Source organism: Oratosquilla oratoria, chromosome 35, assembly GCF_046742065.1.
Source record: "Oratosquilla oratoria isolate Oo_2021 chromosome 35, ASM4674206v1, whole genome shotgun sequence".
Taxonomy (NCBI): Eukaryota; Metazoa; Arthropoda; class Malacostraca; order Stomatopoda; family Squillidae; genus Oratosquilla; species Oratosquilla oratoria.
In genome coordinates this window covers 25180125-25201838 of record NC_134811.1, presented here as the reverse complement: position 1 = coordinate 25201838, position 21714 = coordinate 25180125, and the positions used below count along the sequence as shown (strand labels likewise).

The 21714-nt window shown below is 40.5% G+C and overlaps 1 protein-coding gene across 2 annotated transcripts in view; it reads right to left on the bottom strand.

Annotated features, from left to right (window-relative positions):
• Vps16A (vacuolar protein sorting 16) overlaps window positions 1-20741 on the bottom strand; it is a 63313-nt gene extending 42572 nt beyond the window's left edge. For both annotated transcript variants that reach the window (XM_076174107.1, XM_076174108.1), the window contains exons 1-5: window positions 20672-20741; window positions 9970-10159; window positions 6451-6579; window positions 6078-6222; window positions 5861-5973 (exon numbers count right to left, since the gene is read on the bottom strand). In XM_076174107.1, the coding sequence (XP_076030222.1) occupies window positions 5861-5973; window positions 6078-6222; window positions 6451-6579; window positions 9970-10159; window positions 20672-20721 (627 nt within the window). In that variant the 5' untranslated portion in view covers window positions 20722-20741. The remainder of the gene's footprint in view (window positions 1-5860; window positions 5974-6077; window positions 6223-6450; window positions 6580-9969; window positions 10160-20671) is intronic.
• Between the last annotated feature and the right edge of the window lie 973 nt (window positions 20742-21714).

Sequence of the window (21714 nt, the reverse complement as noted above, 5' to 3'; positions counted from 1 at the left end):
ATAAAAATGCAAGAAAACTCCAGGACAACAGAAAAACAAATTTAATCTATTTATTTAGATATAATATAAAAGGGAATGATTTTATGCCTTTTTCTTTTTGGCTACCTCCCTTGTAAGAGGGAAAAAACCTTGGTATATATATGTATAAAAGTCAATTAGGAAAATTTGGGTTTGAAAATTGTGATGTGCTAATCTTTTAAGATTAGCCCTATAAATCACCTCCCTCGCCACTACATCCATATATGTGTTCAAAAACCATGGCTGTGCCAGGATTTTGTAATGCTGCCATGGTTGTTCAATATGAGGCAGTAAGGGAAGTAAGTGCAAGAGTGCTAGGTGGGAGTTTAGAGTAGTTGTATGAGCGTGGAGGGAACCAGGTAGTAAGCCAGTTGTTTTTTGCAAATTATATTGTGCTTATCCCCGTCTGGGGTACTGGCTGCTTGTTATTGTGGCAAAGTAGCATGCAGTTGATACTTTAGGGTCTATATGGGGCGCCCCTACGGACCAGAGCCACACATCATTTTGTCTATGATAGAGGAAAACTCTGTTCATAGAGAAATTATGACACTTTTATACTACGACTGTCCCTCCGTTATGCTGTCCCCAACCCCTTGTTGCTGTCCTGTACCATTTCTCTGAGTATTCTTTTTCTGTGGTGGGGGAAAAGAATACTGCCACCAAGTATTCCCACTTGGATCGTAAGAGGCAAGAAGAAAGGGACGGGGATTGGGACTAGGCATCCTTCTCCTTGTAGCCCCACAGGGGACATTCCTAAATGTAAAAGTAAAGGCATAAGAGGGTCTGGGAGTTTTCGGAACAGCACCCTAAGGTTTGGGTCTTTTAATGTGCATGGATGTGGTACAGATGAGAGTAAAAGGGAAGAGATAGGTAGTATGTTTGTGAGAAGAAAGATGGATGTGTTGGCTTTGAGTGAAACTAAGTTGAAAGGGAAGGGTGAGTGTAAGTTTGGGAGTGTAAGTGGGAGGTTATCAGGAGTGAAGAGAGGGCGAGGGAGGGATGGGGTGGCTATTCTAGTAAGTGAAGAGATAGGTAAACATGTAGTGGAATGGAAGGAGGTTTCCTCAAGGATAATGTGGATGAAGGTGAAACTGGGAAAGGAGATGTGGGTCTTTGTAAGTGCATATGTGCCTGGCAGTGAGAAGAGTGTAGAAGAAAGGGAGGCCTTTTGGATAGATTTAAATGAGTGCATAGAGGATTTAGGAAGAAATGTCAGTGTAATAGTACTGGGAGACCTTAATGCTAGGGTAGCAAATGTTCCAATCGATGGAGTAATTGGGAAGTGTGGAGTTCCGGGAAAGAATCGTAGTGGAGAGTTGATGGTGGAAATGATCTAGAGAGTTGATGATAGCAAATACAGTGTTTCAGAAGAAAGTCAAGCATAAGTACACATGGGAGAGGGTGGTGGAGGGAAGGGTAGTAGAGCGCTAATGGATTATGTAGTGGTAAACAGGATTATGATAGGAAGAGTTAAGGATGTACATGTGCTAAGGGGAGAGGGTGGGGGAATATCAGATCATTTTTTGGTGGAAGGTAAGTTGAGAGTGGAGGATAGATGGAGAAAGAGGAAAGGGACAAAAGGTAGGGAGGTGCTTAGAGTGAACTCTTTGAATGAAAAGGAATAGGAGAAGGAGTACGAAAAGAAGCTGAAGGAGGAGTGGGAGGGAGTGAAGGATAGAGTAGAGCTAGGTGTGGAGGAGGAATGGGGATGGTTCAAGGAGGGAGTCATAAAGTGTGCAAGGATGGTGTGTGGAACAAGAAGGACAGGAGGAAATAGAAGAAAGGGTAGTGAATGGTGGGATGAGGAAATAAAGAAGGTTGTAGAAGAGAAGAAGCGAGCTTTCACAGATTGGTTACAAAATAGGACGAGGGAGTCATATGAGAGGTACAAAGAAAAGAAAAGAGAAGTAAAGCAAAAGGTAAAGGAGGCAAAGAGGAGAGCAGATGTGAAATGGGGTAAGAGTATGACAGAAAATTTTGAAAGTAATAAAAAGATGTTTTGGAAGGAAATTAAGAGAGGAAGAGGAGGCAAATCAAGTAGAGAAGAAAAGGTAAAAGGTGCAGATGGAGAGATGATAATGGAAAAGAAGGCAGTAAGGGGAAGATGGGCAGAATATTTTAGGGAGTTGCTAAATGTGAAGGAGGATAGGGAGGGAAAGATAGTTGCAGTGGGAAATGCTGAGAAAATGAGAGTGATGAGTGAGGAGAATGGAGGAGAAATAAGGAAGGATGTGGTGAAGGCAGTTGTTAAGATGATGAAAGCAGGTAAGGCACCTGGTCTGGATGGATGCCATGCAGAATGTTTAAAAAAGGGAGGTACAGTGATGGTGGACTGGTTGGTGAGGTTATTTAATGTTTGCTGGAGAGAGGGTAGAGTGCCGGAGGACTGGAGGAGTGCCTGTATAGTTCCACTTTACAAAGGGAAAAGGGGACAAATGTGAATGTAGTAGTTTCAGAGGGATTAGCTTGTTAAGTGTAGTTGGGAAGGCTTATGGGAGGATCTTGATTGAGAGGATTAGGAGTGGAACAAAAGGAGTAATTGGTGAGGAACAGTGTGGATTTAGGACAGGTAGAGGTTGTGTAGATCAGATCTTTGTGGTAAGACAGATATGTGAGAAAGCTATAGGAAAGGGGAAGGATGTTTTTTGGGCTTTTATGGATCTGGAAAAGACTTATGATAGGGTAGACAGAAAGGCACTATGGGAGGTTATGCAGATATATGGGATAGGAGGAAAGCTTCTGGGAGCTGTCAAGAGTTTTTATGAGAGTAGTAGAGCTTGTGTCAGGATTAGAAATGGAGTGTGTGAGTGGTTCGAGGTAAAGGTGGGACTTCGTTAAGGATGCGTTATGTCGCCCTGGCTGTTCAACTTATACATGGATGGGGTGGTGCGAGAGGTAAATGCAAGGGTAGTGGGTCAGGGATTGGAGATGGTTAAAGAAAATGGAGAAAAGTGGCAGGTGAGCCAGCTGTTGTTTGCTGACGACACTACGCTTGTGGCAGGATTTGGAGGAGGGATTGAGGAAGTTGGTGGCAGAGTTTGGGAGAGTATGTGATAGAAGAAAGCTAAAGATAAATGTGGGTATGTATGAAATGTCCCCCTTAGTCCTTTTCAACAAACTCTCCAAAATGTCCTCCTTTTTCTCCACTAAGTCCCACCCGTCCCCTTCTCACACCTCCCCCCTCCTCCCTTCCACCTACCACCCACCCCTCCCTGGTAACCTCTCCCAGTTCCTTCCCCGTCGGCCTATATATACTAAGAGTGTTTGCCATATGTCTGTACTTGAAAAAGCTGTAACAAGCGAAACGTCGTACCAATAAAGGTTTCGATCTCACACGGTGTTGATTCTCACAGTCTTGTCGGCTTTTGCCTTTGTGTTTCAACCCGTCTTCTCCTTTTATGCAATGGGGGGACGGAGAGGGGGGGGTCGCCGATTTGATGAAGTGGCCTTGCTGTGGATGTGCTGTGTCTTGCAACACTGCTTCTGACCCAGGGCAGTGGACAAGGTGCAGGGATGACCCATCATCCAGGAGGTGCTAAGATGAGAGGGAGGGTGGAGGGGTGTGGAGTGTATTCAGGGATGAAATGGGTGGAAATGATTTTATGCTTTTCCTTTTTGGCTACCTCCCTTGTAAGGTTCAATCTGAAAATAGACTGAAGCAGTGTGTGGTGGAATTTGGGAGGGTGTGCAAGGATCAATCAATCTATTCCCTATGTCTCTCTCACAAGAGACTCACAGCTCCGAGGTAACCAGCAAGGGCTACCACACAGGCCCATAGGTCACTTAAGGAAGAAACATTGTGTTGCAGTCTAAGAATTGCTAGTGTGGGGCAGTCTAGGATGAGGTGTTCTGTCTGGTGAATGTATTTAGGGCAGTTTGACACTGTAGCCAGGTATGGTATGGAAGGCAGATGTGGAGGGAGTGAACATGAGGGGACGTCCTAGGATGAGGTGGATGGATGGGGTGAAGGGGGCTTTGGGGAAGAGGGGAATGTCTGTTGAGGAAGGAAGGGAGAGGACGGAAGACAGAGGTGAGTGGAGAATGGTTGTATATGGATGATGTTGTGACTGCATGAGGGTGGGGTAGTATGTGTGAGTAAATTTTGACGCAGCCCGAAGGGATTTCTCCCCGTCCTCTCCTTATATGCAAAGGGGGACGGAGAGGGGGGGTTGCCGATTAAATGAAGCGGCCTTGCTGTGGATGTACTGTGTCTTGCGACACTGCTTCTGACCCAGGGCGGTGGGCGGGGTGCAGGGATGACCCGTCATCCAGGAGGTGCTCAGATGAGAGGAAGGGTGGGAGGGGTGTGGAGTGTATTTGGGGATGAAATGGGTGGGAGTGTTTTTATGCCTTTCCCTTTTTGGCTACCTCCCTTGGAAGGGGGAAAAAGCCTTGGTATATGTATGTATGTACCATCTTAGAACTAGTGTCCTGAATGCACACATACCAGTGTGGTTCTTATTTCTCTTGAGAGATATTTTTCTATGGGGCTGAAGTCTGAGGTCTTGTTACCTGGTGTGTAAGGAGAAACACTTAAGTAAATTTGGGCTCTACAAGGAGCCAAAACAAAAGGAACAACAAATAGGAGTTAGATAGGCAAGGACTGGGTATATACCTTTGCTAGGCCATCCCTCTAATAAGGGGTAAAGAGGCTTTTGGTATATATATGAATATATATATTACATGTGGGCAAAAGTAAGGTGATGAAATGTACAAGGAGTGATGACTGTGGCAAGCTAGAGGCGAGTTTCGAAGGTGAGAGACAGAAGGAAGTGGAGCTTTAAATATTTGGGATCAAAAGTGGCCATGAATGGAGGAGTGGAGGTGCAGGTAAATTATGGAGTAACAGAGACAAGTACATGTCTGGAGAATATCAAGAGTATTATGAGAAATTGGTGTCTGGGATGAAGATGAGTGTGTTCACAGCACTGACTGGAAATTTGATATTTGAAGGAGGCAGAAAGGAAGAGTCTGAATGTGTTTGGGATGAAATGTTTGAGAAACATGGTAGGTGTTACAAAGGAGAATAGTCTGAGCAATGTGGAGGGGAGGCAAAGTAGTAGTGAAAAGAGTTGGCAAAAAGGGTAGATCAATGAGATGGTTTGGCCATAAGGAAAGAATGAGTGTAGAAAAACTAGCAAAAAAGAATGTGGAGAGTAGAACTGGATGGGGTGAAATTGAGACCAAGAATGAGGTGGATAGGAAGTGATAGACCAAACTTACTCCAATCACCACTTCCTTCATACAGGGGACCCAGCACTTCACATAGTAGCTCAACAACACCGCTACCTAGTGTTTGTTCATTGAACCACACAAATCCAATATGGCTGTCCTCGGCCAAATGACAACAATGAACAATCCAACAGGTAGGATGAAGAGACACTGAATGGAGAGTGGTTGCAAATGGATGAAGTAATGATGCAACCTGAAGAAATTTTCTTTGTGTCTACTCTGTAAACCTCTAAGTAAAGGGGACGGGGTCATATAATGAAACAATGGCGGTAAACCAGCTCCAACTCTCAGGTCATACTATAAGTGTTATGTCTTGCTCCATTGCTTTTGACCTGGGCAGTGTGGCTGTGAATAAGGATGACCCTTCATCCACAAGATACTAAGATGGGAGGGGCAACAAATGGGTTTTGAATGGATGTAGGATGGGTGTAGGGTGAGTGTATGTTTTGATTTGGCCATCCCTTTATAAGGGACAATGTAGCTTTTGCATACAAAGTATGGAGATTAGCCATTTCACCAAGCTATCCTTAATGATTGGGAAGATGCTGGATACAAATAACTCTACTCTTTCCTCTCTACATGCCTAAATATGAATAAGTTTTTCACTTACAAGTGGTTGTGGTCGTTGGTCCATTGGATTAAGAGAATACAAGTCTCCTAAACTGACTAGAACAGTTGTACTCCGCTCTTCTCGAATGACACACCAACACAGCACCTGCCCTCCTGGATAAATGACAAATTATGGTAAATATAAAAGAAACTAAATCAACATGAAACAATTCAATATTGAGAACTTATAAACAAAAAAAAATCTCGTAGCTTCATACCCGATATATCTGGATATTTCCTTGTACGAGGCTCAGAGATATTATTAACAACAAATACTCTGTTTGATTTTGTAAGAACCGCAACTCCTGTTCCCTGATAGCTTGTAAATATTTTGGCATCACTAACTCTTGTATCTTTAGCTTCCTTTAGAAGAAGAAAAAAACTCTTAGAAAGCTCATTCACTTTAACAATTATCATCATTAAAAGAAAAGGAAAAGAGAAAAGAAAAGCAAACTAATGCTTGTATTTCACATGTTTTTCTGTACTTTAAGGTTACCACTCTTTATTTAATTAGATATATTGTGAACATCCTGAAAAAGAATATTACATAAGTATCAACAGTCTATAATAAAAATCAGGGGCTAAACTTACAGATCCCATATTAAATGTATGTTGATAGACTCCAAACATATCATACAGTAAAACAGCACCATCATCTTGCACACAAACAAGGTCCTCACTTCGTGACCAACCTAGGCATATCAAGTATCCACTGGACCACTGAAATATTAAATCATACAGAATTACATACCCAAGTAAGATTTCTTGAAATCATATTTCAACTCTGGGATGTTTACTAACCAGGGAAGTTTGATCATTACTACTTGCTGCAGAGGTTGGGAATGAAGGCAGTTCAAATCCTGCTTAGCAAGTTCACTGTTTGGACACCTACATTAAATTCCCTGCTTCCAAATATACTCTGTGTACAGAAGTACCACCCTAGACTCCTCTAAGAGGAACTCATGATATTAACATATTTCTCTATATCTATATACCAAAAGGCTTCCTTATAAGGGAACTAGCCAGCTAAGATTTGGACCCTGCCCCATCCCACTCCCATTTATCTTAGTTCCTCATGGATGAAGGGTATTCGCTGTTTCCTGCCCACTACCTGGGTCAAAAGCAATGCAGCAACACAGAACATATCCACAGCAGGGTGAGCCAATTCATTTACATTGTACTTTAGAAGTGGAAGATCATGTACTACAAACTTAATATGCTTTTACTCAAGATTGCTAGAGATAATACAAGAAAGAGATGGCTAGGCAGATTGTGCCTTCCTGGACCTACAAAAGGCTTTCGACAAAGTACCACACAAAAAACTACTAAGAAAAATTGAACTAATAGATGGAATACAAGAAAAATTATTGGAATGGATGGGAAACTTCTTGAAAGGGAGAAAAATGGGAGTGATACTTAGAGAAAAGAACTCAAAATGGGTAGACATGATAAGTGGAGTACCCCAAGGATTGGCTCTGATAATGTTTGCTATTCATATAAATGACATGGATGAAGGAATTAAATGCTACATAAACTTCTTTGCAGATGATGCAAAACTATTGAAGAAAATGAGTAACAAAGAAGACTGTAAATCTTTTCAGGGAGATCTGGACAACGTCTGGAACTGGAGTAAAAAAAATGAAGTGAATTTCAACATCAAAAAATAATGGAATTGGGAAAAAGCAATAATAGAATATCCGGCAAATACAAAATTGGAACAAAAAAAGTTACAAAAGTAAATTCAGAAAGAGACCTTGGAGTGATCATTTCAAATGACATGACACCAGACAAACAAGTAAATAAAATAGCTGGAGAAACCTACAATCTAATAAGATCAATGAAAGTGGCCTTTGACTACATGGACGAGGAGATGGTGAAGAAAATTCTAGTCACACTGATAAGACCAAAATTAGAGTATGCAGCAACACTATGGTCACCCAGTACAAAAAAATAAAAAATAAAATAAAAAATAAAGAAACTAGAAAGAATTCAAAGAGCACTAACAAAGATAGCACCAACACTCATTATACTGACATATGAACAAAGATTAGAAAAACTAAAATTATTAACTCTGGATCAAAGAAGAGAAAGAGGCGATTTGATATCCATATATAGAATTATGAAAGGGATGGAAATCCTTGACAGGGATGATCTACTTAAATGAGACAATAGAAATACAAGGGGACACAAGAAGAAACTTAAGACAGTTACAGAAGAGATCTGAAAAAGAATAGCTTTCCACATAGAGTGATAGATACATGGAATAAATTAAAAGAGAATACAGTGAGTGCTAAAACTATACATGACTTTAAGAAAGAACTGGATGCGGAAAGATTCAACTGCGGGTCTCTATGAGCATAGCTCTTCTCCAGCAAAATATAACTAGGTAAATACATCCCAAACATACTCACTAACAAGCACACAGAATTACTTCACTTACTATATGAACACAACATACATATTGCACTCATACAAGAAACAAGTGATACTACAAATAACAATTCCTTTATTCACAGATTACACAACAATAAGAGAAGACAATACAAGACACAAAGGTAGACTCATAACACTAGTACACAACAGTTTTCCCTTTTCCAACAAAGCATGCAAAAACAGACAATCAATCACAGACACCATCACTGAAATAATCACAATACAGACACTAATAAAGAAAACAACCTACAACATCACAAACATTCATATCCTTCTAACTACATCAACCCCATGGGGGCAAAGGATTTATTAATTGACTGTACAATTGGGGATTGCACAAATTGGGGAATAAAATGTGTAATGAGAAACAGACATTTAGGGATGGATGCTAAGAGGAGATTGTATGAAGGAGTGATTGTGCCAAGAGCAATGTGTGGGGAAAAAACATGGAACATAAGAGAAGAAGAGAGGGAAAGTTTAAATGTGTTTGAGATTAAATTTCTGAGAAGTATAATGGGGGTTGCTAGGCTGGATGGAGTGAGAAAAGAGGAGGTGGGGGGGAGAACAGGGTGGAGAGGGAGCTCGAATATGGGGTTGACAAAAGAGTGTTAGGGTGGTTTGGAGACATGGAAAGAATGTGTGAAGAAAGATTAGTAAAAGAAGTATGGAAGGCAGAGGTGGATGAAGTGAACAGGAGAGTACAACAGAGGATGAGATGGATGGATGGGTTAAAAGGAGCAATGGGAAAGAGAGGGATGTCTGTGGAGGAAGGGAGAAGACAGAGGGTAGGGGTGAGGGGAAGAATGGTTCTGTATGGATGATGATATGATGCATGGAAGGGAGTGGGTGGGGGATGGGAGTAGTTATATGTGAATGATATTTTGACACAGCCCTTTTTTTTTTTTTTTTTTTTTAGTGGAATTATGCCTTTAGACTTTGGTTACCTCCCTTGTACAGGGGGAAAAGCCCTTGGTATATGTGTGTACAATTAAAATCTCTCCAGATTATATAGTGAGCTTGTTCTTGGACTCTTATAACATATTACACCATTAAAACTAGAAATTCAATGTGTAAATCACTGATTACAATTTGTGTATCCTTTAAACAATGTACATGCACCCAAGCATCTATAAACCTCAGTGGTGGAGTGAGGTAGACGCATAAAGATAATAACCATTGCCTCTACTTTCACTGACTAGACACCTGCAATCCAACAGTGCTATCCTTGCCCCCCCCCTATAAATATGTCTGGAAAGAAACTTTTGACTATGTAGTATTAGTGTTGGACAATTTCTATTTCACTGAGTTAGCTCTAGGAGGTGGCTACTGGCTCTCAGCTCTCTTTATGTGAAAACTGGAGGAAATAAAGTTGATATTGATAGAGATGTATCTTGGGGCTGGTCCAAAGACCAAATGTCAGTCCCTTTGGGTGGTGCCTCCACATGGAGGTGAGGGCATTGAATGGCTTTGAAGATGAGCAGTAGGGAGTTGAATCTCTCTACTGTCCATTTTACAAAACCACCACTGGCAGCTACCCGTTACTGGCCTCACAGAAGAAGCAAAGAGGAATCAACTAATTTAATGCCTTATTATACTGTACAGATACAAAATATCTTCATCAACATAAAAGTGAGCTATTAATATAATGATAAAACATGAAGGCTAATAAATACTTACTTTGAATGTTGAGATCTTTCTGCCAGATGCTGAGAAGATGAAGACTATAGGTTTACCAGAGGTAAGTGTTTTTGTAAATTTGGTTTCATCCCTAGTAAGAGCAATAGGGCCTCCAAATTCTGCTGCAGCAACCATGAAGTCTGTCAAGTTGATCCCACCTCCCCATTCCAAGGCATACAATTCATATTTTCTGCAAAAACAATAGATTAATCAATCAACCGCCCTTGCTCTATCTTTCAGGAGACCTACAGCCCCCAAGAAACTGACCACAGCCACTGATTCAGCCTACAAATCACTCAGGGAAATTATTTTCTGTTGCTATCCAGAAAGAGTGAGTCTGAGATAGAGTAGTATAAAGTGCTTCTGTGTGGTGGCTGCATCTGGGGCAGTTGATGTCTACTGTCAGACTAATTCTGTGTGGGTATTGTTTCAGTGTTAGATAAAGACAGTAAATTGAATAATATATATGTTCTTTATGGATGGATAAAGGAAGTGAACCAGTTCTCATTTGCCAATGATGCTGCACTTATGACCAACTCTGAGAAAATACTGAATCAATAAGAGACTGGGTTTGGAAAGTATTTCATGAGATTTGGGGACCACACTATCTATAAACCTTTCATATGGGAAGTAGCCAGCCAAGGTACATACCCACTCACACCCATTCCACTCCCATCCTTTCCCTCTCATCTTAGCTCCTTGTGGATGAAGGGTCATCCCTATTTCTTGCCAATTGCCCAGGTCAACAGCATTCCAGCAAGACACAGCATATCCACAGCAGGGCTGTTTCATTTACATGGCAACCCTCCCTCCTCATCCCCCCATGAAAAAAGATACAGAAGATAGGGAGGAATTCCTTTGGGCTACATCATAATAAAAAGTGCCTACCCAGCTCTCATAATTTTCAAAGCTCCTTGTACCTCATCTTTTCCTATATCTCTTTCATTTTCCTTTCCCAATACATTCATTTTAATAGTGCTTCCCACTGCCACAATTAATCTCTCTCTAACCTCTCACATTCAACAACTCTAAAATATTCCACCCATTTTCCCCTTTCCGCCTTTTCTTCCATTAAAGGATAAGTATATCACAATTTTCAATCCCAAATTTTCCTAACTGACTTTTAGATTATACTTAAATAAACAGATTGAACTTTTTTTTCTGTCATCCTACAGTTTTCTTACATATTTATCTGCATTTTTATTTTACTTAAATGAGTCATCTGCTACAAAAGTTGGGAATAGTAGTCACCATGTTGATGACATAATGCCATGAACCTAAAAACAATGCCACTGTTGTTTTTGTGCATTTACAATACAGAGGATATGCAGAACTGTGCTGTGAATATTTTACTAATGTTTGTCATTTTAACTGCAACTGCCATTGTAATTTAGTACAAGTACTTGATGTGATAAAAAAACATTCCTGTCACAAATTTGTAAAGCACAAAAGTTGGTAGTTTTCCTTTACAAGCATTGATGAGCACACTGTTAAAAAGTAGGATTTGATATAGAAAAGTCAATGGAAATTTTACCTTTATTTTAGCACATTACTGGTTTTATCACAGAATTGGAAAACTAGAACATATACTTTATGGATAACTTGAATAAGTAATATGTCCTATGCTGCAAATGCAAAAGACTATCCATATATTTCTCATATCAATAATAAAACTAAAGTTGATGCAGAATGTATAAGTATGTATCAAGGCATTAAACCTTGTCCCTTGTTCTATATTAATAATATACCCAGTAGTTGTTTAACTAAAAATAACAGATAAGTGCATTTACCCAATAGTATCATCAGAAGTTCACTAGAATCTATATAGAGTATATAACTTTTGATTAAATACAATGTATTTATTTGTACTTGAATGTACTTGGTATTTTTCAAGTGCTTTGGGCATAAGTACAAGAAGGCCTAAAAGTACCACTGAATTTTTAAATTCCAAGTACAAGTACATAAAAATCTATATTCAAGTTCAAGTATAAGTACCACAGATGCCATAAGTTTGGACGCGATAATGCCGACGTTAATACTTATGCCACAAATTGGAAGTCCCTCACCCTCAATATCCCGAGCGAGCCAGATATTTTTTCGTATGCCTGGCAGCAAGACCAAGGTTGGCTGCCACTAGGACATGCAGTGTTTCCAGGCTTGGTGCTGTTTGAGATTCAACAGGGGGAGGATTACATTTCTGGAGCTCCACACTTTGCCTTTGATTTTACGTAAATTCTCAGGTGGTTTGGCATTTGTGTTGCCAGCTACGGGTAGTGGACATGAAATCAAAGGTGACAAGATTGCTGCTATAGTGACCCTGTTTAAGGCAGGGCATTCTGTTAAGAAAACCTCTGTAAATATAGGAGTTACAGTGCGCTCAGTGCAACATTGGTTATTACATTTCAAGGATGGTGGGAGGAGCAGCATTGCACTGTACAAAGAGACACACCACCTAATAACCTAGAGTTTTCCTACTGAATTTGTTTGGCAGATTTACAAGGAGACTTGTCTATCTCACGCTTAATAACATTTAAAGTGTGTGGTGTGAGTTTCCTGGGTCTGCCACAATGCTGACATGGGATAGGGAGTGATGCCCTCCCACCATCCTTGAAACGTAACAACCAATGTTTCACTGAATGCACTGTAACTCCTGTATTTTCAGGGATTTCCTTCACAGAATGCCCTGCCTTAGACAGGGCCACTATAGCAGCAATCTTGTCACATTCAATTTCACGTCCACTACCCATAGCCAGCAACACAAGCGTTGACATCTGACCCCCCAAACTCACCTGAGTGCAACCCCCATGGACTATTATGTGTGGGGCACAGTTGAAAAAGACACTAATCGTACCGCCTGCAACACCAAGGATGAGTTGTTGTTGTTGTTGTCGTTCCCTAGACTGTCTGTCCGAGCAGTCCCGTCTCCCCAGGTCCTGGAGCTGCAACGTCTACGTCGTGGGACCACCCCCCAACCCCAAGAGTTGGGGGCCAAACAGCAGCAACTACCCCTGGCCATCAGCTCTACGCAGATGGCACCGATCCCCAAGGATGAGTTGATTACCAGGATCAAACTGGTGTTCAGGTGTCTCTTAAAAGACACCGTGAAGGCCATGTGCTGCAGGTTCAGGTCCTGCCTGGAGGCCATGGTGGAGGACCAGGGTGATTTCTTTGAGTGAGCTGTATTTGGCAAAAGATCCTCTAAGAGATGCACTTTGAATTTTGAGAAAGCATCAATTTTTGGTCAAGATATGACACAAGCATAGCTCCCCTTCCTGCATAATACAACTAGGTAAATATATAAATTGAACAGTCAGGGAGACATAACACATCCCTGATGAAGTCCCACCTTTACCTCATACCACTCACTCTCTCCATTTCTAATCCTAACACAAGCTCTACTGCTCTCGTAAAAACTCTTGACTGTTCTTAACAGCTTTCCTCTTATCCCATATATCTGCAATACCTCCCATAGTGCCTTCCTGTCTACCCTGTCATAAGCCTTTTCCAAATCCATAAAAGCCCAAAATACATCCTTACCATTTCCTATAGCTTTCTCACATATCAGTTTTACCACAAAAATCTGATCTACACAACCCCTACCTGTCCTAAACCCACACTGTTTCTCACCAATTACTCCTTCTGTTTCTCTCCTAATCCTCTCAATCAAGATCCTCTCATAAGCCTTCCCAACTACACTCAATAAGCTGATCCCTCTGAAACTACTACACTCACACTTGCCCCCCTTTCCCTTGTAAAGTGGAACTATGCAGGCACTCCTCCAGTCCTCCGGCACTCTACCCTCTCTGAAACAACCATGAAACAACCTCACCTGCCAGTCCACCATCACTGTACCTCCTTTTATCACACATTCTACATGCCATTCATCCAACCCAGGTGCCTTACCTGCTCTCATCATCTTAACAACTGCTTTCACTTCATCCTTCCTTATTTCTCCTCCATTTTCCTCACTCATCACAATCATTTTCTTAGCACTTCCCACTGCAACTATCTTTCCCTCCCTATCCTCCTTCACATTTAGCAACTCTCTAAAATACTCTGCCCATCTTCCTCTCACTGCCTTCTCTTCCATTATCATCTCTCCATCTGCACCTTTTCTTCTCTACCTGATTTGCCTCTTCCTCTTTTAATTTTTTTCCAAAACATCTTTTTATTACTTTCAAATTTTTCTATCATACTCTTACCCCATTTCACATCTGCTTTCCTCTTTGCCTCCTTTATCTTATGCTTTACTTCTCTTTACTTTGGACCTCTCATATGATTCCCTCGTCCTAATCTGTAACAAATTTATGAAAGCCTGCTTCTTCTCTTCTACACCCTTCTTCACTTCCTCGTCCTACCACTAACCTTCCTTCTATTTCCTCCTGTCCTCCTTGTTCCACACACCATCTTTGCACACCTTATGACTCCTTGAACCATCCCCATTCCTCCTCCATGCCTAGTTCTACTCTATCCTTCACTACCTCCCACTCCTCTCTCAGCTTCTTATACTCCTCCTTTTCTTTCTCATTTATGCAGTTCACTCTAAGTACCTCCCTACCTTCTGCCCTTTTCCTCTTTCTCCACCTATTCTCCACTCTCAACTTTCCTCCCACCAAAAAGTGATCTGATATTCCCCCACTCTCTCCCCTAAGAACATGTACATCCTTAACTCTTACTACTTTACTCCTGGTTACCACTATATGGTCCATTAAGGCCCTATCTACCACCCTTCCACCCACCACCCTCTCCTATGTGTACTTATGCTTGACTCTCTTCCTAAACACTGTATTTGCTATCATCAACTCTCTTTTGAGACACACATCCACCATCAACTCTCCACTACAATTTTTTCCTGGAACTCCATACTTCCCAATCACCCCATCTATTGGTTCATTTCCTACCCAAGCATTAAGGTCTACCAATACAACTACATTGACATTTCTCCCTAATCCCTCTATGCATTCATTTAAATCCATCCAGAAAGCCTCCCTTTCCTCTATTCTCTTCTCACTACCAGGCCCATACACACTTACAAAAACCCATATCTCCCTTCCCAGTTTCACCTTCCACTCCACTACATGCTTACCTATCTCTTCACTTACTAGTATAGCCACCCTTCTCTCCCTCATCCTCTCTTCACTCCTGAGAACCTCCCAACTACACTCCCAAACTCACACTCACCCCTCCCTTTCAACTTAGTTTGACTCAATGCCAACACATCCATCTTCTCACATACTGCCTATCTCTTCCCTTTTACTCTCATCTATACCACATCCAAGCACATTAAAAGACCCAAACCTTAGGGTACTGGTTGAAAAACTCCTAGATTGCATTGACCTTTTTTAAGAATGTCCCCTTTGGGTCTATAGGTAGCAGGACTCCTAATCCTATCCCTGTCCCAATTTTTATCGCCTCATATGACTCAAGTGGGAAAACTTGGTGGCAACATTCGTTTCCCCCACCACACGGTAGGCAAAAAAAGGAAAAGAATATTCAGCAAAATGGTACAGGACAGTAACAAGGGGTCGGGGGACAGCATAACAGAGGGACAGTCGCAGTATAATATAAGTGTCATAATTTCTCTAAGAACAGTCTTCCTCTCTCACAGACAAAATGATGTGTGGTTCTGGTCCATAGGGGCACCCCATATACACCCTAAAGTATTAACTGTATGCTACTTTGCTACAATAACATGCAGCCAATACCCCAGATGGGATATATATATATATATATATATATATATATATATATATATATATATATATATATATATATATATATATATATATATATATATATATATATATATATATATATATATATATATATATATATATATATATATACACACTTTTTTTTTTTTTTTTTTTTTTTTTAATGCACACCTATGCAATATAGCATTTGGAAATTAAATATAAATTTTGTAAATTAGAATACAGCAACATTATTCACATTTTTCTTGTCGGAAATCAATAAAAAAAAATGTTAAAAGCAAATATATTACTGAATGAATCTGCAATCATAGGATGAAGATGCCATGTTGTCTGTCCAGTCCTGCTAAAAGTAAATACAGTACTGAATGAAGCTGTGACCATTAGATCTGGAATATACCCTCTGTACTTCCATCAGTAAAGCTATGGAACCAAGATTCATGAATCTCCTAAAGCTATACAACTACTTTACACCCCACAGTACAATCGGATACCAAAACCAGCTGTCAACATCCCTAAATACAACGACAACAACCTTGATAACCTAAAGAATTACAGGTATTGCATTACTTAATGCAGAATAGATGAAGTTTTCATACTTTCTGTGACCACTGCATCTATCGAAACAAAAATGGTATCCCAAGCAGCTCCAGCAGCTGTTTGTAAGTGTATTGCTTTTAGCAACATCTTCTGTTATTGATTTCTGCCAAGAAATACATGTATTACATGGACATATTATACATACATACATATACCAAGGCTTTTTCCCCCTTACAAGGGAGGTAGCCAAAAAGGAAAAGGCATAAAATCATTCCCACCCATTCCATCCCTAAATACACTCCACACCCCCTCCACCCTCCCTCTTATCTTAGCACCTCCTGGATGACGGGTCATCCCTGCACTTTGTCCATTGCCCTGGGTCAGAAGCAGTGTCGCAAGACACAGCACATCCACAGCAAGGCCACTTCATTAAATCGGCGACCCCCCTCTCCGTCCCCCCATGCATAAAAGGAGAAGACGGGGAGAAATCCCTTCGGGCTGCGTCAAATTTTGCTCACACATACTACCTCATCCCCCATCCCCATGCCCACTCCACCTCATGCATCACAACATCATCCATATACAACCATTCTCCATTCACCCCTATCTTCTGTCCTCTCCCTTCCTTCCTCAACAGACATTCCCCTCTTCCCCAAAGCCCCCTTCACCCCATCCATCCACCTCATCCTAGGACGTCCCCTCATGTTCACTCCCTCCACACCTCTTTTACTAGTCTTTCCTCACTCATTCTTTCCATATGTCCAAACCATCCTAATACTCTTTCATCAACCCTATCTCCCAACTCCCTTTCCACCCCTGTTCTTCTCCTCACCTCCTCATTTCTCACTCTATCTAGCCTAGTAACCCCCATCATACTTCTCAGACACTTCATCTCAAACACATTCAAATTCCTTCTCTCTTCCTCTCTTAAGTTCCATGTTTCTGCCCCATACAGTGCTGTTGGCACAATCACTCCTTCATATAGTCTCCTCTTAGCATCCATTCCCAAATGTCTATTCCTCATTACACTCTTCAATCCACCAAGGCATTTACTTGCTTCTCTCAATCTACATTCTACCTCCACCTTCACTCCACCTTTCCCTGCCACATTTGCATCCAAGTATCTAAAACTATCCACTTCCTCCAGTCGCTCTCCCTTTATGCTCACTTCCAGTCTACTGCCACTTTCACCCCTTGTACATCTCATCACCTTACTTTTACCCACATTTATCTTTAGCTTTCTTCTATCAATCTACATTCTACCTCCACCTTCACTCGACCTTTTCCTGCCACATTTGCACCCAAGTATCTAAAACTATCCATTTCCTCCAGTCGCTCTCCCTTTATGCTCACTTCCAGTCTACTGCCACTTTCACCCAAACTCTGCCACCAACTTCCTCAATCCCTCCTCCGATCCTGCCACAAGCACAGTGTCATCTGCAAACAACAGCTGGCTCACCTCCCACTTTTCTCCATTTTCTTTAACCATCTCCAATCCCTGACCCACTACCCTTGCATTTACCTCTCGCACTACCCCATCCATGTATAAGTTGAACAGCCAGGGCAACATAACGCATCCTTGACAAAGTCCCACCTTTACCTCGAACCACTCACTCTCTCCATTTCTAATCCTGACACAAGCTCTACTACTCTCATAAAAACTCTTGACAGCTCCTAGAAGCTTTCCTCCTACCCTGTATATCTGCATAACCTCCCATAGTGCCTTTCTGTCTACCCTATCGAAAGCCTTTTCCAGTTCCATAAAAGCCCAAAAAACATCCTTCCCCTTTCCTACAGCTTTCTCACATATCTGTCTTACCACAAAGATCTGATCTACACAACCTCTACCTGTCCTAAATCCACACTGTTCCTCTCCTAATCCTCTCAATCAAGATCCTCCCATAAGCCTTCCCAACGACACTTAACAAGCTAATCCCTCTGAAACTACTACATTCACACTTGTCCCCTTTTCCCTTGTAAAGTGGAACTATACAGGCACTCCTCCAGTCCTCCGGCACTCTACCCTCTCTCCAGCAAACATTAAATAACCTCACCAGCCAGTCCACCATCACTGTACCTCCTTTTTTTAGACATTCTGCATCGCATCCATCCAGACCAGGTGCCTTATCTGCTTTCATATTATAATTTACAAAATTAATATTTATATTCTAATGCTATATTGCATAGGTGTGCACTTCTGAAAATTGGCCTAGTATGTATGTATGTATATATATATATATGTATATATATATATATATATATATATATATATATATATATATATATATATATAGCAAAATTTGGGGGGTGAGGTAGTATTTGTGAGAAAAATTTGACACAGCCCGAAGGGATTTCTCCCTGTCTTCTCCTTTTCTGCATGAGGGGATGGAGTGGGGGGGTCACCAATTTTATGAAGCGGCCTTGCTGTGGATGAGCTGTGTCTTGTGACACTGCTTCTGACCCAGGGCAGTAGACAAGATGCAGGGATGACCCATCATCCAGGAGGTGCCAAGATATGAGGGTGGGTAGACAATGGAGGGGAGTGGAGTGTATTAGGGATGGAATGGGTAGGAATGGTCTTTATCCTTTTGTTTTTTTGGCTACCTCCCTTGTAAGGGGGAAAAAGTCTTAACCTACCTAACCTAATTTAACCTAACCTAACCTACATAACCTAACCAATGTTTAGTAGTTCCGTACCTCAAATTCTAAAGATTATCCAGGTCATCGTCATTGTCACAGATGAAGATGGCCTGATTATTGTTGTACCTTGGGCAATTAACAAACAATGGCAGAACCCGGTGTTCTCTCATAAAGTACAAGCCCTATTGTTTTTGTAGCAGCGCTTATTTATTAATTAACATCACCTGGAATTATAGAACGCCCAGTCCACAATGTGAAAGCCGTTGTCTAATAGTGACTGGAGTGGCATGGCGTCCATACCATTTCTTAGTGACTTCATTTGTTAGTAAATTTGCTTGTAGCATGGTTTTTTGTTTTTTATTTCCACCAAGAAAATTGCATATATTATGTTCATGTATTATAATTTACCAAATTAATATCTAATTTTCTAATGCTATATCACGTAGGTGTGCACAACTAAAATAATACCTTATATATATGTATTATTAGGTAGGTCAAATACTACCAGAGGCGCCACCGTCGATGACGAGCACAATAGCGCTTCATTTTATGCGTACGCCATGCAAACAGCCAAATTTACATACCGCGGGAAATTTCATTCCTATAAATGTTATGCAAGTGTATTTACTACGATCGTAGTAAATTTCAAACAATTACATCATCAGTTACATGTCGGTACATAAAAACATAAGATAAACATGAAGGCTTGCATTTATGTTATTAGTGTAATAGACTTAAGAGTTGAATTAGTTGAACTATTTTCTTTAAAATGTATGATTTTCATGTAATTTGATCAATGAGAAGTTACGTTTTTATCCTCCGTAATATTACGGACCACAGCTACGATTCATCCTGCCCGCTATCTATGATCACTGGTGGTATGGATCAAACTACACTATTAAGTTTGTTACTATTATGTTATTAGTGTAATAGATTGCATATATTTGAATTATTCAAACTATTTCCTTTAAAATGTGTGATTTTCATGTAATTTGACGGTATTCGTAACTGTGGTGGGTAATTTTACAGAGGATAAAAACGTAATTCTTTAATCAAATTACATGGAAATCACACATCTTAAAGAAAATAGGTCAAATAATGCAACCATATGCTAAATTTTTTTTATAAAATTGTGCCTGTCAGTAATAACCGTCATTGTTTACGTTTGATCGGCGATTAATCAGACCGCATGTTTCGGCCCGATTTCCTGGGACAAAATAGGCCCGATTTAATTCCATTCAAAATGCAATATCTCGAGAAACTCATAGTGACTTTTTGCATCCCATGAAAACTACTTCAGCTCAAATATCAGGAATTCCATTTTCATGTTGACTTAGCTAGTATTATATATATACATATATATATATATATATATATATATATGTGTGTGTGTGTGTGTATGTATATAATTTTAACTAACAATTGCCAATCACCCAAAGCAAAGGATATGCTGGATGATAATCATAATCATAATGATAATGATAATCATGATAATAATCATGGTCAAAGGATATGCTCAACTGAACTGAGCCGACCCAAACTCTATTACAGTCCAGATTGCTCTCATGTGAATTGATTATGTGGACCGGGAGTTAAAGAAGCCCACCACGGCTGTGAGGGTTTATTTCTAAATTATACAAAGTAACAATTTGACAATTATGGTGGGCGTTCCCAACTTCCTAATATACTAGTAACTATGCCCAGGCTTACATACTACCTAATATTACTTATGCGTACAGACATTTATACAATCCCAATGCTCTAACAGGGTATGTACATAAACCTGAATTAGATGAAACACAAGCACACACCTATAAAATACATCGCTACCGAGCTGTGTCCAGTCCGAAATGTATGCCATCGTTTACTACTTGTTTACATACATGACAAAACTAACCAATATTCACTAAGATACATATAGAATATTTCGAAATTAATGTTTTTCATAATCTATAAATTAATCAAGTGATTATAAATACGTTGTCTTATTTAAAATTCTGTAGACCGAAAGACATATACAGTAGTCGATACATAAATGTTCCCCACGAAAGTGACAAGAGTTCAAACGTTTGACCAATTCTATTGCGCTGTCAAACGCACGATGTTTCGTAAATGTTGTTGCATACCACTGAGCACATCCACAAGGGCATAGGGGTAATATTGTATGTTTCCGTGCTGAAGTCAGAAAATGGGTGTACCATAGCTCTAAACATGTTCTGTGGTTTAATGTACCATCAATATTGCAAAATAGACTCATTTCTCAATCCTATTTTTTTTTTTCAATTTCATTATCTTTTTCCTCCAGACCTCCGGCACTCTACCCTATTTTATACAAACATTAAACAACCTCACCAGCCAGTCCACCATCACTGTACCTCCCTTTTTAGGCACTGCATGAACCCATCTAACCCAGGTGCCTTTTCTGCTCTCATCGTTTTAATGACTCATTTCAACTCATCTTTCCTTGTTTCTCTTTCATTTTCCTCACTGTCCTTTTTATGGTGACACCGAAAAGGGGGGAATAAGAACATAAGAATGAAGGAGACTGCGAGAGAATGCCCGCGCGTCGGTTTGGGTGCCTAGTGTAATGAAGGCCACGGGTGTGGGCATGTGTGTGAGTGGAACGAAGGTGGGAGACGCGGAGGGGGTTGTGTTAGAAGTCAGACGGTAGGAAAAATAGCATAGGGACCGTGTGGTGTGTGTATCCAAGGAGGACTAAGGACTGACGCAGAAGCAACCTCAGGAACGGGATTTCTGCAGAAATAAAGTAAGTGAATCACCGTTATCATTCCACATTTTTTAGTGCTTCCTACTGCAACTACCTTTACTTCCCTATCCTCCTTCACATTTAGCA